At 45.0% G+C, this 14,435-nt stretch overlaps 1 protein-coding gene across 2 annotated transcripts in view; it reads left to right on the forward strand.

Annotated features, from left to right (window-relative positions):
* Positions 1-1,695: 1,695 nt before the first annotated feature.
* UHRF2 (ubiquitin like with PHD and ring finger domains 2) overlaps positions 1,696-14,435 on the forward strand; it is a 58,970-nt gene continuing 46,230 nt past the window's right edge. Inside the window, exons 1-2 of one of the 2 annotated variants that reach the window (XM_083593165.1) lie at positions 1,696-2,753; positions 13,350-13,592. In XM_083593165.1, the coding sequence (XP_083449291.1) occupies positions 2,601-2,753; positions 13,350-13,592 (396 nt within the window). In that variant the 5' untranslated portion in view covers positions 1,696-2,600. The remainder of the gene's footprint in view (positions 2,754-13,349; positions 13,593-14,435) is intronic. The other variant, XM_083593164.1, reaches the window with a different exon arrangement.

Below are 14,435 nucleotides of genomic sequence, written 5' to 3' on the forward strand. Positions count from 1 at the left end.
TTTCCCATCCCTGATCCTCCTAAACTTCCTAAAGAGGGGAAAAATATACGTGCATATGCTTACTAGTGGGCTGAGCAACACTAGCATGGCAGCGGTGAGAACAGCTCAGTTTCTATCCTGGGGCAAGAGGCTGAACAAGAGTACTGTATCTACAATATGTTGCATCTCACAACTGACTACCGGTATATATTGCATATGGCATTCTGTATATTGCATTTTATTTATATATTGTAGTTTATTTTAGTATACCTTGTATTTTATTGTGTATATATTGCATTGTATTTATATACATATTTATTACTATTTTAATTGAAATATAAAAATACAGTATTAGAAATAAATGAAGCAATAAAAATAAAAATCAGTGCAAGTATTTAATGTGTTGTAGGAACCATTTCCCATCTTCAGCAAACCCACAGGCCACCTGAATGAAACTTGCAGACTACTGGTGATCCATGCACCAGTTTTGCAATCCTGGGGAGCTAGAATGGACTTATAGCAATTGCTTTGGTTAAATTGCATTCATTTTGTGTTACACTAGTAGGCATATTAATGGTGCAATGTGAAAAACTGACAGATCTATGAATTGGCAAGCACAAGGTGCATGCATGGATGCATGGGCATAGCCAGGATTTATGTTGGTGGGAGCGGGCAGAACCTCAGTTAGTTAAGTATTTTATTGATTTACTTGATTTGGCTACGCCCTTGGGTTCATGTAATTAATATGTAGGTGGGATGAATTATTAAAAATCTTACCTATTCATTGCATTGACATCCAAGGCTTGGGAGTAAGCCTATTTAAACATGCAAAGGATCTCTGGAGATGTGTTCCTTGGAGCACTTTCGCTGCACCTTCGAAAGTGATATTTGTAGTGCAAACTGTGCAGAGGTCATGCGACATGGATTCTGCGGATCCATGTGAAAATTCAGAGGATCAATTCCCCCCCCCCAACCATGTATTTTATACAGATGAGGCTGTGTAGATGCATTCAAGCTATAGATTGCTTGGTTTTGAGGGAACATGGGTGACCCCAACTGAGTAAAAAAATAAAATAGTTTTTATAGTTCAAACCATGAACATGATGTGCCAGTGGGTTCTATCGAAAAAGCCGGAGGTATGTTTTTGCTCTATGGGCATGAAGCTCTGGGTTCGTGATTATTCTAATGCAGACTTGCAGGCACTGAGGTGATTTGGTGGTGGTTTTGGTGCGCTATGTGGTGTCAAGATCCACAAGATCCATTTTCTGTGCGCCATGACAGCAGAAATGTTAAATACCAGAGGTATGAACTATTATTATTTTTAAACTGTGCAGCCTTGGGCACACGAGACCAGGGCTGGATTTAGGTTTGATGAGGCCCTAAGCTACTGAAGGTAAGGGGGCCCTTTATAAGTCCAGCTGTTCTTTGTCAACAACATACTGTCGCTGTTTTTTGTGTGTTGAATATATGCTATATGGTAATTTCTGGACCTAATAGGTATCTAAAGCCATTTGCCACTGTTGCTGTTTTATTTTATTTGCTATTTATCTTATATTTTGGAAATGTACATCCTGGTTTTTTTTTCCCTTTAAAATTTTTTGGGGGGGGCTCAAGAAAGTTGGGCCCTAAGCTGTAGCTTGTTTAGCTTATACGTAAATTCGGCACTGCGTGAGACTGATTCTCTGCAAAACAACATGCGGATTCACCACGATCCGTTTTCGAGCGTTTCTCCTCACAGAAACGAGGAGGCTGCCGGGTTCCGTCTACCTAGGGAGGCAAGAAGAGGCCGCTCCCTCAGCTTCGGGAACCAGCCCTGACCGAACCCATCAGTTCGGCGGGACCCGCTTCCAAACAAAAACACGGGCGCGGCTGCCGTTTCCCTCTCCCAAATCCGAAAAAAAAGACGGCAAAAGGAGGAAAATCTCGAGCGCCGCTTGCGAAGGCGACCCCAAACCGTCGCGCCCCTCAGCGCCCTGAGGTGAAGGCGAAAAGGGGGCGTGGCCTCGCCTCGCGAGCCCTCGGAGTGGCGCGAACACGGACGGAGCCCGTCTCAAGCCCCGCCTCTCCGCTGCTGCCGTTGTTGTCTCTTTAAGGCCGGGAGGAGGAGCGGGGGTTGTTTTGTGTGTGTATGTGTGTGTGTGAGGGCGGGCGGGCGGTTGGAAAGCGGCGGTTGCTGGTGGTCCGCGCGCGCTCGTCTCGCGAGATCCGCGTTGGCGCGCCGTGACCTCCATGTGAGAGCAGCGGCGCCTGGTAAACAGTCCTCGGGGTTAGGACATGGCTCCCGCCGCCGCCGGCGCCCGTTAGTTCCACACGGTGGGGGAAGCCTTCCTTTGCTGGTCCCTCAGGGCAGCTCCTGACAGGGGCTTTTGCCGCCATTCCGAGTGCGGCTGCGGAAAGGGAGAAAGGAAGGGGCCGCGAGGGCGGCTGGCGGGGCGAGGAAGGAGGCAGCGAGGAAGGCCGGCGGCCGGCAGCTGAGGAGGCTGGCGGTGGTCCTCGGGGTCTGAGGGAAGGAGCTTCCCACCCCCGCTGCCGCCTCCCGCTTCTCTCTCCGGTGCTCCGAGCCGGCGGGAAAAGCGCCTCCCGCCCCCCGCCCCTCTTTCGTCCTCCTCTGGGTGCGCGCCATGTGGATCCAGGTGCGCACCATCGACGGCGCGCAGACCCAGACCATCGACGACCTCAGCCGCCTCACCAAGATCGAGAGCCTGCGCGAGAAGATCGAGGAGAGCTTCCGCGTGAGCCCGGACAGGCAGCGCCTCTTCTACCGGGGCAAGCAGGTGAGGCGGCCGGGCGGGACACTCCCCCCTTCCCTGGGTTCTCGGAGGCGCGATGGGTGGTGCTTCGCATTATTATTATTTTGAACCCCAGCAGCTGTTGCATCCTCTCCTCTGGGCTTATTGTTTACCATCTTCCTCACACCTGAGGGGGTAAATGCAGGAAGCAGCCCGAGGATGCCTTTGTGCGAAGGGCGGCGGCGGCGGCAATTTCATCCACCATCCCCTCCTCCTCCTCCTCCTCCTCGGTTTCCAACGGCGCTGCTCGCCAGGCTCCGCCTCTCTCTCTCTCTGCTTCGCTAGCGGAGTCTCTGCTCTCAAGGGGTGCGCGCAGGGGGCCCGGGATGCCACGGGGGAAGGGGAAGGATGAGGCCGGTTGCCTCTGCTGCACGACTTCCGGCGCTTCAACAGCCTCCAGAAACGCTCGTTGGCTCCCGCTCCGCTGCTATGCCCAGGGAAGTGGCACCTGGTCGAGGAAAGTTATGCTCGGTGCCATCTCTTCTCCCACTCCCTCCCTTTCCACTTCCTCTTCTCCCCACCCCCTTCTTCCCATCCTTTTTTGTATAGGGGCACTAGCTGCACACCCCCTTTAGTCGAAAGCCACGAGTATGGAACCGATGTGCCAACTGTTAACGAGATTTAGTTCCATAGGCATCATCTAATCGGAAGGAAGGCCCATCGAGTTCAGTGGGACTTGTTTCGGTTAAGTAGGCGCAGGCTGCATCCTTAGAGTGATACATTTCCTTTGTTTTGGGAGTTTGTTTTTGTCAGTGTAGGGGCAGACAGTTCTGAGGAAGTGCTTGAGTTCCTCGTACTCTCTAGGCACTTAAGGCTTTCATTGGAAGCTGACTCTCTTTAAATATACAGGAAATTAACAAAGGTAGACAAGCCTGGGCTACCATGATGGGAAATGCAAAAGTGGTTGAAACATTCTGGAATACTGTATACATCGTTTTACCTCGTTGGATCCAGTGTGGATAAATGCTGTAAAGCACAGCTCATCTGCATAACAGAGATTGAGTATGCAATCAGGTCATACAACTACACTCCCTCTTCTAGAGAAGTTGTTACGTTAGTCTTTTGGCACCTTTTTGTTATGGCATAAACTTTCATGGCTTTTGCTGTGATAAACGGGTTAGTGTTTACGGTGCCATTTATTGTTGTAATTCATTCTTATAACTGCATGTTTTTCTTTTCCCTTAGCCCTTTCAGACTACAGTTACTGTGCTTTCTAGCCATTGTACCTTTAATGTTTTCTGGTTATGGCTAGGTAGCTCTGTGTTTCTGTGAATATATTGTGCTGGGATTTGGTTTGTCATAAATTCTGTAAAACAAGAGTGTAATTGCCTCTCTGTCTTAGAACATGTTATGGCCGATCTAACGGACCTCAAAGGACCAATGAGATCAGAGATTCAAAGAGTGTTGTGCAAGATGCAGCAGAGGATTCAAAACAAACAGATAACAATGAATAAGAAATGTAGGAGCACACTGGATGCCTCATAACAAAACTAATGCAGGATACTATAGAATGCTGCTGATACTGGTCTGGAAATAACTTAGATACATAAAGCATGTAGTGATATGGCACTGCTGAAGTGAAAACAAGTAAATTGTCTTTCAAGTGGCATTGGAGAGCCTTAAAATTGGTATTTGCAGGTTTGCCATAACATAATTTTTGAGAAATGTGTGAAAGATCACATTTGAAACTTGGAGCTTTTTAGTATGCTTGCTCAGTCAATATGCCAAATGACTGTGCTACTGATCCTAAAGCTTAAAATCATGTAGGGAAGGAGGAATTTCTAGGTGACGGAAAGTGTTTTTCTTTCTTAGTTCAATATATTTTCATAAGACATGGGCAAACGCTTAACCTGAGAGCTACATTTTCGTATTGGTACATCTTTCGGAGTTGCATACTGGTGGTGGGTCGAACACATGTTAATAACAACAACAGAGCTTGCAGTGTGCACAAGGATAAGACACACTGACTTAAGTCACTTGCATCTGGGAGCATGCTACTGTAAAAAATTAGGATTCCCCCCACTCACCATGCTATCGCTTTCTCTCTAGGCCAGGGGTCGGCAACCTTTTTCAGCAATGGGCCGGTCCACCATCCCTCAGACCATGTGGTGGGCCAGACTATATTTTGAAAAAAAATAATGAACGAATTCCTATGCCCCACAAATAACCCAGAGATGCATTTTAAATAAAAGGGCACATTCTACTCATGTAAAAACAGACTGCGGGCTGGATTGAGAAGGCGATTGGGCCGCATCCGGCCCCCGGGCCGTAGGTTGCCTACCCCTCCTCTAGGCCACCCCTTACTACAAGCATTTTGGCTCTGTAACACCTGCAACCTCCCTGTTCACATAGTTCATCTTATTATCCCTCTGCTTCTCACTGGAATTTCTTGAGCGCTGCAGTACACTCCCCAGTGCTTCCAGACTCCACAGATGACTGAAGAGGAACATGAGTTCTCTCTGGAATGCACAAAGGTGGTGCATATGTTGTGTTGAGCACTGGCAAACAAGCAGTGGCAGGCAATAGTAGGAGGGGGTGAGACTGTATCAGTGAGCAGGTAGGCATAATTGAGGTTGGAAGGCCAAATGTGGTTTTTGTGCTGCTGGCTTCCCATCCCTGCTCTAGGAGATCACTTGAGTGGTGAAAAAACTGCACTTTACTAGTTTACATAGGGTTCCACATATGTGTGGAGACTCCATTGCTGGTTAATTGAAATGCAAGCCTTTCTTAAATAAACAAGGTACTGTTGGGAGATTGTTCTTCCCACCCTTGTCCCACCCTTGTTCTTCCCACCCTTCCATCAACTGATGGATAATGAATGGCTTTCTATCCTCCTTTCAGGAATGTTGAGGAAAGGAAGCATGCCTCCCAAATATTTTGCTACAAAAATTTCTACAAAGTACGTCGGGCCCAGTGAATATCTGCTGTATTCTCCATAATGATAGGTCCATCTTATTTGTAAGCTGCCCCTGATCTGTAGTGATCAGGAAATCTTTGTGCTCCCATAGCTGTGCGGCTGCACATTTCTCTCTTGTTTAATATACTTGCTTCTTTTCTGCACTATTCAGAAAGATTAGACTTGTCAATGAAGGGGAGGCATGCTGCTGTTTGTTATGAATTATCTTCCTTTCTGTCCTCTCGTTCTTCTAATTGAACTGGAAGTGCCCTTCGCTCTTAGGGTTCCTGGTAATCTTGAATGTATGCTATTTCAGAGGACCATTCTTAGTCTTTCCTCTGCACACATGTTGGGTGAGAGATCATTTGCTTCTTCCAGACTGAATATGCAGGGGTATCTTTCCACATCTAGCATGCTGAGAGGTGTTGAGAGGGTTTTCTTTAAAGGGCCAACATGTTATTTAGGGGATGAAAAAATGGTTTCTTGAAATTTTGATATGAAGCCATGATTGAGCTTCAGGTATTTTTCTGTAGCACAGTGCTTGATACAAAACCATAACAAATTCCAGCACTGCGCTAAAAAAAAGGGAAGGGGTTGCATGGTGTTTTAGAGTATAAAATGCTGTGTGCCCCAAGGTAATTACAACTTAGACTTCTGGAACGAGAACATGCAAGGGCTGAATATGAGCATATGCTGTTTTGTGTACTTGGTTCCCACTGCTGTTAAAATGAGGACTAGTGTGGAAGAGAACCATTACTTTTTTACATGGAATACCAGGATGTGACTCATGAGTTACTCAAGTGTTACTCAAATGATGTGGTTGTTAAAATTGAAACAATGTTTAGCTATACACATAAAAAATGTGAAGTATGAATGAAACAAGGCTGTGAGTCGTATAGGAACCTAGAACCAGGAATTGCCATTGAATATATACTGCACGAGAGTATAAAATCTGGTGCATAATGTATAGAACCTGGTACATAATGTATTTGAACCTGCTGCATGTGGGTCAGGGTGCCATTAACTACACCAGTAAAACTGCTATTGTCCTCCTTTACCAGAAAACATCTTGGTTTTTGGACGGGCTTTAAAGAGTCTGCAATTGAAGTTGGGTCAGAGAGATAGATTGGAGATGCTGCTGGTCTGTTGGGAGACCAGTTGGTATTTTGGGAGGACCCCAGGACTTTGGTAGCCTTGTAGAGGCTGCTGCTGTGCAGGCTCAAGGCTTTATTTATTTATTTATTTATTTATTTATTTATTTATTTAATATACTGTCCTTCTCAAAATCTCAGGGAGGTTCACAAATAAAATACAAAATAAAAGTAAACAATTAAAACAAAAACAACAAAACAATATTCCTCAGTGTTAGAAACTCAGATATATAAGGTTGGTGCCAAATGGCTCCTTAAACTGAGATTACAGTCACCAAAATGGAAAGTCTTGTTGCCATTTTGGGGTAAGATGGCCCTAAAGTCTTATTTTTCAAATGATGGACTGCCTGATTCTCAGTTAAACATCTGGCTAGTTCAGATGACAACCTTGAGCTAGGCTATGAACTTTGAGAACTTAAAGAAGAAAAGTCATTTGATCTACGGACAGTCCACTTATATATGGGGCTTTTTTCATAATGGTGACTGCTCCTGCTCAGGTTGCACAGCAAAAGAATTTTGGTTACATAATTCATTCCGACTATGCAGATAAAATATAACTGATAGAATTCCACAGGATCTGGTATTAGTGTGTGAAAACAGTCAAGACCCAAGGATCCTTAGGCATGCACCTCCTGATAGTGGAGATGTCAGGCGCCACACTGGATAATTCTCAGATTCAGGTTCAATCCACCTTAGAACATGTGGCATTCTAGAAGCACAAGCCCAGCAGATGGGAGGCAACATATGTCTCAGTTCAACAGACTTACACTCTACCTCTTTTTTTATTTGTCTCCCTGGTGGTAGTGAAGATATAGGTCAGACTTTGCTGGGGACAGGACGGCTACCCCTCACCTTGCCTCCTCATCTGCCTATTTGGGCTTCTTTGATGCAGCATGGATCTTGTCCTGTGGGTGTGCAGCCTTCCAGGCAAGAGGAGGGTGCATTTACAGAAATCTAGATGAATCCCTTAAAGCATCTTGGTCTTTTGCTGGCTTCCGACTAACTAGGATTTTTCTGACTGCTGACAATAACTAAACATTATGTTTACGAAATCCTTGGCAAGTAATTTCCCTAGGATTGTACCTAATAATCATTGTACTATTTCCACTGCTCCTTCCCCCACTTCACATATGTTATGCCTCCTCACTCCTGAAACAAATGCCTATAATTAATACTGATCATAAGTTTTTATTTTGTTTCACCAATATTACTAGATATTGTAGTATACCAGATTGTATTATATGTTCAAAAAACATAGTCCTCTGCACATGTGCCTGTGGGTTCTTAGTCTCTTGTACAGTGTCACCCATCATTGTGAATATGAAACTTTGGATAGTTTGTAGTGACACTGTACAAGAGACTAAGCTGGTGATATATCACAATATTGAAAACCACTTATCGCCTACCCTCTCCCTTCCTCTCCCTCTCTCTCCTCCCTCCCTCCCAATTGACCAACTGAAAGAAGCTCATGGGCCTGAATTTTAAATCACTAACTTTTATAGTCAGTTTGATTTTTACTATTTTAGAATGTTTTGCAGTAACATTTCATCCTCTGATTGTCTCTTCATTTTTAAACCCCCCTCCCCGTTTTTCTAATTGAAAACATTCTTTTATTGCCCAGGAAACAAGTTGCTTCAACATTTTTTGAGAGATGCAAATTATTGTTGTTTTTTTACGGTCATAGTGCTCCATTGCAGGAAAGAACTTTAAAAGAGAAACTAAAAGAAAGTGATTCCTAATTGTAGTAGAGCCTCTATTCCTAGTGTCCTAATTTAGTAAATTTCTAGAAAAGCCAGATTAGCAGAAATTCCTAAACTTCAGAGATCTCTTAACCTGATTTGTTTTAATGTTAATTGATCCCTATGGAAAATATTTTTGCTTTGTTTAGTCACTTCTTTCCTCCAGTAAAATAAAAAACAAAACAAAACTTCTTGTCACATTTAAAAGAGTCTGGTCCAACTGGTATTTTGGTAGAGAAGAGGAAGTGCATATAATAGGCATCTCTTGAATACTTTTTTATGGCAACATGCCTATTCTATTGTTTACAATTTTCTTGAGTAACCCATTATTTTAATGATTGTTTTGGACTACTTTTAATGTTTCTAATGCTTTTATATTGCTGTAAATCACCCTGTTATTTTTGAGAAAGCAGTATATACCTACCTTTATAAATAAAGGTGTTGGTGGTCCACAGACTCTGAGCTACAGTTGTAAAAGGAGTTGAAAGACTTGAGACTGAGTTTGGGTGAGCAAAAGAAGATGGGCAAAGGGAACTATATTTGTACACAAAGTGCTTTGAATCCTGGCCTATGTTTTTGTGTAAGGAAACCCTTCCAGTAGCGATACATTGTCCAGTAGCGATACATGGTTTTATTTTTCATATTAATTTGTTACATGTTCTCTAGGAAATCTGTGTATTCCTCCAAACCAACAATTATGATGGCCAGAATTAGTGGACCTGGTATTTACACCATGAACAAGACATAACTGCACTTAAATATATCTATATCTGCAGGCTGCTGCACCGTGGGGGTTGAGGAAGGCCGCTCCCTCCTGTAGGCCCATTCCACCAGGCCTAGGGGGCGGGGCCCACACTCGCCACCGCTACAGTTTTAAGGACACTGGTGTTGCTGCAGCAAATGTTAAAAATGTTTTTATATATTTTAAAGTGTTTTAAAGGGTTTTTTACTTTTTACTTTGTTGTACCACCGTGTATACATGTATTTTTATTTTGTTCCGTTTTATGTTGGTTTGGGGTTGGATAGTGAGTGGGGTGGGGATTTGTTTTGTTGGTACAATTGTTTTTGGTTTGATTTGTTTTTTTATTTTGTAAATGGAGGTTGGTTTGAGGCTTGGGATTGCTACCGTAGTGGGGCGAGGGAGGTATGGCGGTGGGGGGAGATGTCATAGGCGAAGGGGATCGAGATACGGATATGCTCGTACCCCTTCCAATCTGCGCCCCATCCCGAGGGACGAAGGTAGGGTGAGCAAGGATTACTCACCTCCGTCACTGGTGTTGTGCAATGCCAGGTCTATAGGCAACAAAACTGCCACCCTGCAAGACTTCTTCACCTCGCAGGGGGTTGACCTGGCTTGTGTGACGGAGACCTGGGTGCGCGAAGGGGAAACTGTTACCTTACGACAGATGGCGCCCCCGGGTTTCTCCGTCCTCCACCAGTCGCGGGCTGTGGGCCGGGGGGGAGGGGTGGCATTATTAATCCGGGAAGATTGTTCTTTCAGGGCTCTACCATCGCCATCGATTCCCGGCATTGAATGTGTTGGCCTAGTGTGGGGCTCCGAGGTGAGCTTGGCTGTCTGGCTGGTGTACCGGCCACCTAGCGCACCAGCAGCCACCCTGTCAGGCCTGCTGGAGGCGGTGGCCGGCTGGGCCTTGGAGTTCCCTAACCTATTGGTATTGGGGGACTTCAACATCCATGCTGATGCCATTCCCTCCTCACAGGCTCTGGACCTGGTGTCTTCCATGGCGACACTAGGGCTCTCCCAGTTTGTTTCGGGCCCCACACATCAAGCAGGCCACACGCTGCATTTGATCTTTGGCGCCGGTATAGATGTGATCATGTCTCCTTCGATGAAGGTGCCATGGTCTGATCACTACGCTCTGAAAGCCAGGATTGATTTTCCACCCCCACCCTGCTTAGGTGGCAAGCCAATTTGGGCTCGCCCGCAGAGGCTGATGGACCCTGATAGATTCCGTCAGGCCTTGCGAGACCTTGCTCCCCCTGGCGACTCATTGACTGAGCTTGTTGAGGGCTAGAATATCCAGCTCCTAGCAGCCATCGATGAGATCGCACCTAGGCGCCCTCTGCGACCCTGCAGAAACCGGGCTCCCTGGTTTACCGAGGAGCTTTGGAAAATGAAGTGGGACCTCAGACGGCTAGAGCGAGTATGGCGGGGTGCCCGTGACGGAGCCTCAAGAACATCTTATAGGGTTTTTATAAAAACCTACGAGATGGCAGTGAAGGCCGCTAAGAAGTCCTACTTCTCGGCCTCCATTGCCTCCGTTAGCTCTCGCCCGGCACAATTATTTAGTATAATTAGGTCTTTAACGTCCCTTGAAGGACAGCCAAATTTAAATAACAATTTGACACACAGCTGTGAGGCATTTGCGAGCTTTTTTGCGGAGAAGGTCCTGTTGCTCCGCCATGACCTCCCTGCCAATTTGGATACAATAAAGGAACTGGAGGCCCCTCGACTGTCCTCGGGTCCAGTATTGGACCACTTTGACTGGATATCCCCAGCCGATGTGGACAGACTCCTCCGAGCTGGAAAGCCCACCACCTGTCCTCTTGACCCGTGCCCGTCTTGGCTGATTAGAGCGTGTCCAGACGAGGTGCGGGCCCCCCTGGGTGATATCATCAATTTGTCCCTTGGCACCGGGATATTCCCAGGGGAACTGAAGGAGGCAGTGGTGCGTCCGCTCTTAAAGAAAACATCATTAGATCCCTTAGATCTATCCAATTACCGCCCGGTTTCGAATCTTCCATTCCTGGGTAAGGTGATTGAGAGAGCGGTTGCTGAACAGCTTGGTAGGTTTCTGGATGAAACATCGGCTCTCGATCCATTCCAGTCCGGCTTCCATGCTGGTCATGGGACCGAGACGGCTCTGGTCGCCCTAACAGATGATCTCCGCAGGCAGCTGGATCGAGGCGGGTCGGGGCTGCTGATTCTTCTAGACCTGTCAGCAGCCTTCGACATGGTCGATCACGAACTCCTAGACCACCGCCTTGCCGATGTGGGGATCCAGGGCACAGTCCTCCAATGGCTGCGCTCGTTTCTCTCTGGTCGGGGACAGAGGGTGGCGCTTGGGGGGGAATTGTCATCGCGCCACTCCTTGGTGTGTGGAGTGCCTCAGGGTGCAATTCTCTCCCCTATGCTTTTTAACATCTTTATGCGCCCCCTCGCCCAGCTTGTCCAGAGTTTTGGGCTGGGTTGCCATCAGTTGATGACACCCAACTTGTATCTGTTGATGGATGGCCATCCTGACTCGGCCCCAGACACACTGACCAGATGTCTGGAAGCTGTGGCAGGATGGTTACGTGGGAGCCGGTTGAAGTTAAATCCTTCGAAGACAGAGATCCTCTGGCTGGGACGGAGCGATATGGGATTGAGGGGGCAACTCCCATCTCTTGCGGGGGTGCAATTAGTGCCAGCATCGTCCGTTAAGAGTTTGGGTGTAATCTTCGATACCTCCCTCTCTATGGAGGGGCAGATTACAGCTATAACAAAGGCGGCATTTTTTCATCTCTGCCAAGCTAAGCAGTTGGCTCCTTATCTCTCTCGCCCTGACCTAGCCACTGTGATCCACGCGACGGTCACCTCCAGACTGGATTATTGTAACTCGCTCTACGTGGGGCTGCCCTTGAGACTGACCCAGAAACTCCAGCGGGTGCAGAATGCCGCGGCGAGACTCCTTATGGGGTCTTTGCTGCGAGATCATATTCATCCGGTACTATACCAGCTGCACTGGCTCCCGGTGGAGTACAGGATCAGGTTTAAGGTGCTGGTTTTAACCTTTAAAGCCCTATACGGCCTAGGACCCTCGTACCTACGGGACCGCCTCTCCTGGTATGTCCCACAGAGAAATTTACGGTCTGCAAATAAAAACATCCTGAAGATCCCAGGCCACAGAGAGGTTAGGCTGGCCTCAACTAGAGCCAGGGCTTTCTCGGCCGCGGCTCCAATCTGGTGGAATGCTCTGTCACAAGAGACTAGGGCCCTGCGGGACCTGACATCTTTCCACAGGGCCTGCAAGACAGAGCTGTTCCACCAGGCCTTTGGTCAGGGCGCAGCCTGACCCCCTCCTCTGGCAATCTGCAATGAATTTTGCTTAATGGTTGCCATCACTTTGATTTTAATTTGATTTTAATTAATTTTATAATGAATGTTTTTAGAATGTTGGATTATTTTGATTGTTGTTAGCCGCCCTGAGCCCACCTTCAGCTGGGGAGAGCGGGATATAAATAAAATTTATTATTATTATTATTAAAATGGAGGGACTGTAGGAAGAAAATATAAATTTGAATACAAACCATCAAGTTTAAATTTGAAAAACATTGCTTTTTTAGATTTAAAAACTACAATGACGTTAGGAAATGTGAATGATAAAACTAAACAATGAAAACACTTTTAATATATTCTTCTGGTCATAGATGTAGGGGTATATAATGAGTTTCTGTTCTTAACGTAATATTTTTATTACACAACATTCATTTGTCATGAAACAGAAGGTAGCAGATCTTGACATATTTATATGTATAGCTTTTTGTTCAAAGTAGTTAAGACCAAATGAATAGTATGGTTTCAATCTGTAACTTCTCAGTATCAACTGGTCCTGAACCAATTATCAGTATAGTTTGATTTAGCTAGTGTGAAGTATTTATTTATTTATATTTATTTTATATCAATCTATATCTATCTCCAGGTTATATTGATGCAATTCCTTATATTTTAAGATACAAACTTTTGAACTAACATCTGCTGATTGCTTTCCTCCCTGGATTTTGTTTTGGATAGCTTGAAGATGGACACACCTTATTTGATTATAATGTTGGACTGAATGATATAGTTCAGCTTTTGATACGCTCAGATTCTGATGCTCCTGCTTCTCCATCAACAAATGAAGATGGAAATCCCAGTTCCTGTGGAGTTGTGAACTGTAAGAACAAAGCCAAGCAAGGAGCAAACAGTGGATCATCTAATCAGCCATCTACATCAGCACGTTCGTTTCTTATTGATCCTGGCATTGGACGATACAAGGTATTTGTATTTTTGTAAATTTTGGACTGTATAATTGTACATATAAATTTTACTCTCGTGACTATTGTGAAGTAAAAAATATTAAGTAAAGCTTGAGGTTTGTATATTGGATTTCTGTCTAAATTTAGTTGCCCCTCTTTACTTTTTTTTTTTAAAGATATTTATTGAAATTTTCAAAAAATAAAGAGAAAACAAAAAATAAAATAAAAATAAAAATAAAAAACACACATGTAATTACATTCCTTTCTTTCAATAACATATTTCCTTGACTTCCCCACACCTCCCCTTCTTGTATTCCAATTCAATTTTTAGTTCAGCAAGTTCTTATCCCCAAATTTTACCTTATTATATTTAAATCCTTTTGGTTAACCAATTTTAACCTAAACCTCAGTCTTTATACATCAGTACTTATTCTTAATATCTTTTTCTAAGATCGACCCCAATTCCCTTTCATGAGTTCCCCATTTTAATATAAGTAACAAAACAAAGTATATAAAAACAAAGTATAATTGTACAGCCTTTGGATACCCAAAACCCCACTCCCCGCCTTTCCCGGTTTCAAGCTCCAACAAATGTCCATCAGTCTATCTGCTGTCAGCCTGGTGACCTCACATCCGAGGCTCTTAAGTCTCTCTCAAGTCCTCTCTGCCGGTTTTTTTGGTAGTCCTTAATATTAAACACCAAATCTCGGAGAAACTCTGTCCCAATTAGGTCCATGCTTCTTCCAGCCAGACCTCCATATTTAAAATTGTAGTCCAAATCTTGTTTCTTACTTCTTTTAAGTCCAAATGTCCCAGAAACTCCAGCTTCCACTTTAGTCAGATTTGTAATCCATAAGTCTTC

The sequence above is a fragment of the Podarcis filfolensis genome, assembly GCF_964270895.1.
Source record: "Podarcis filfolensis genome assembly, chromosome: 17".
Taxonomy (NCBI): domain Eukaryota; kingdom Metazoa; phylum Chordata; class Lepidosauria; order Squamata; family Lacertidae; genus Podarcis; species Podarcis filfolensis.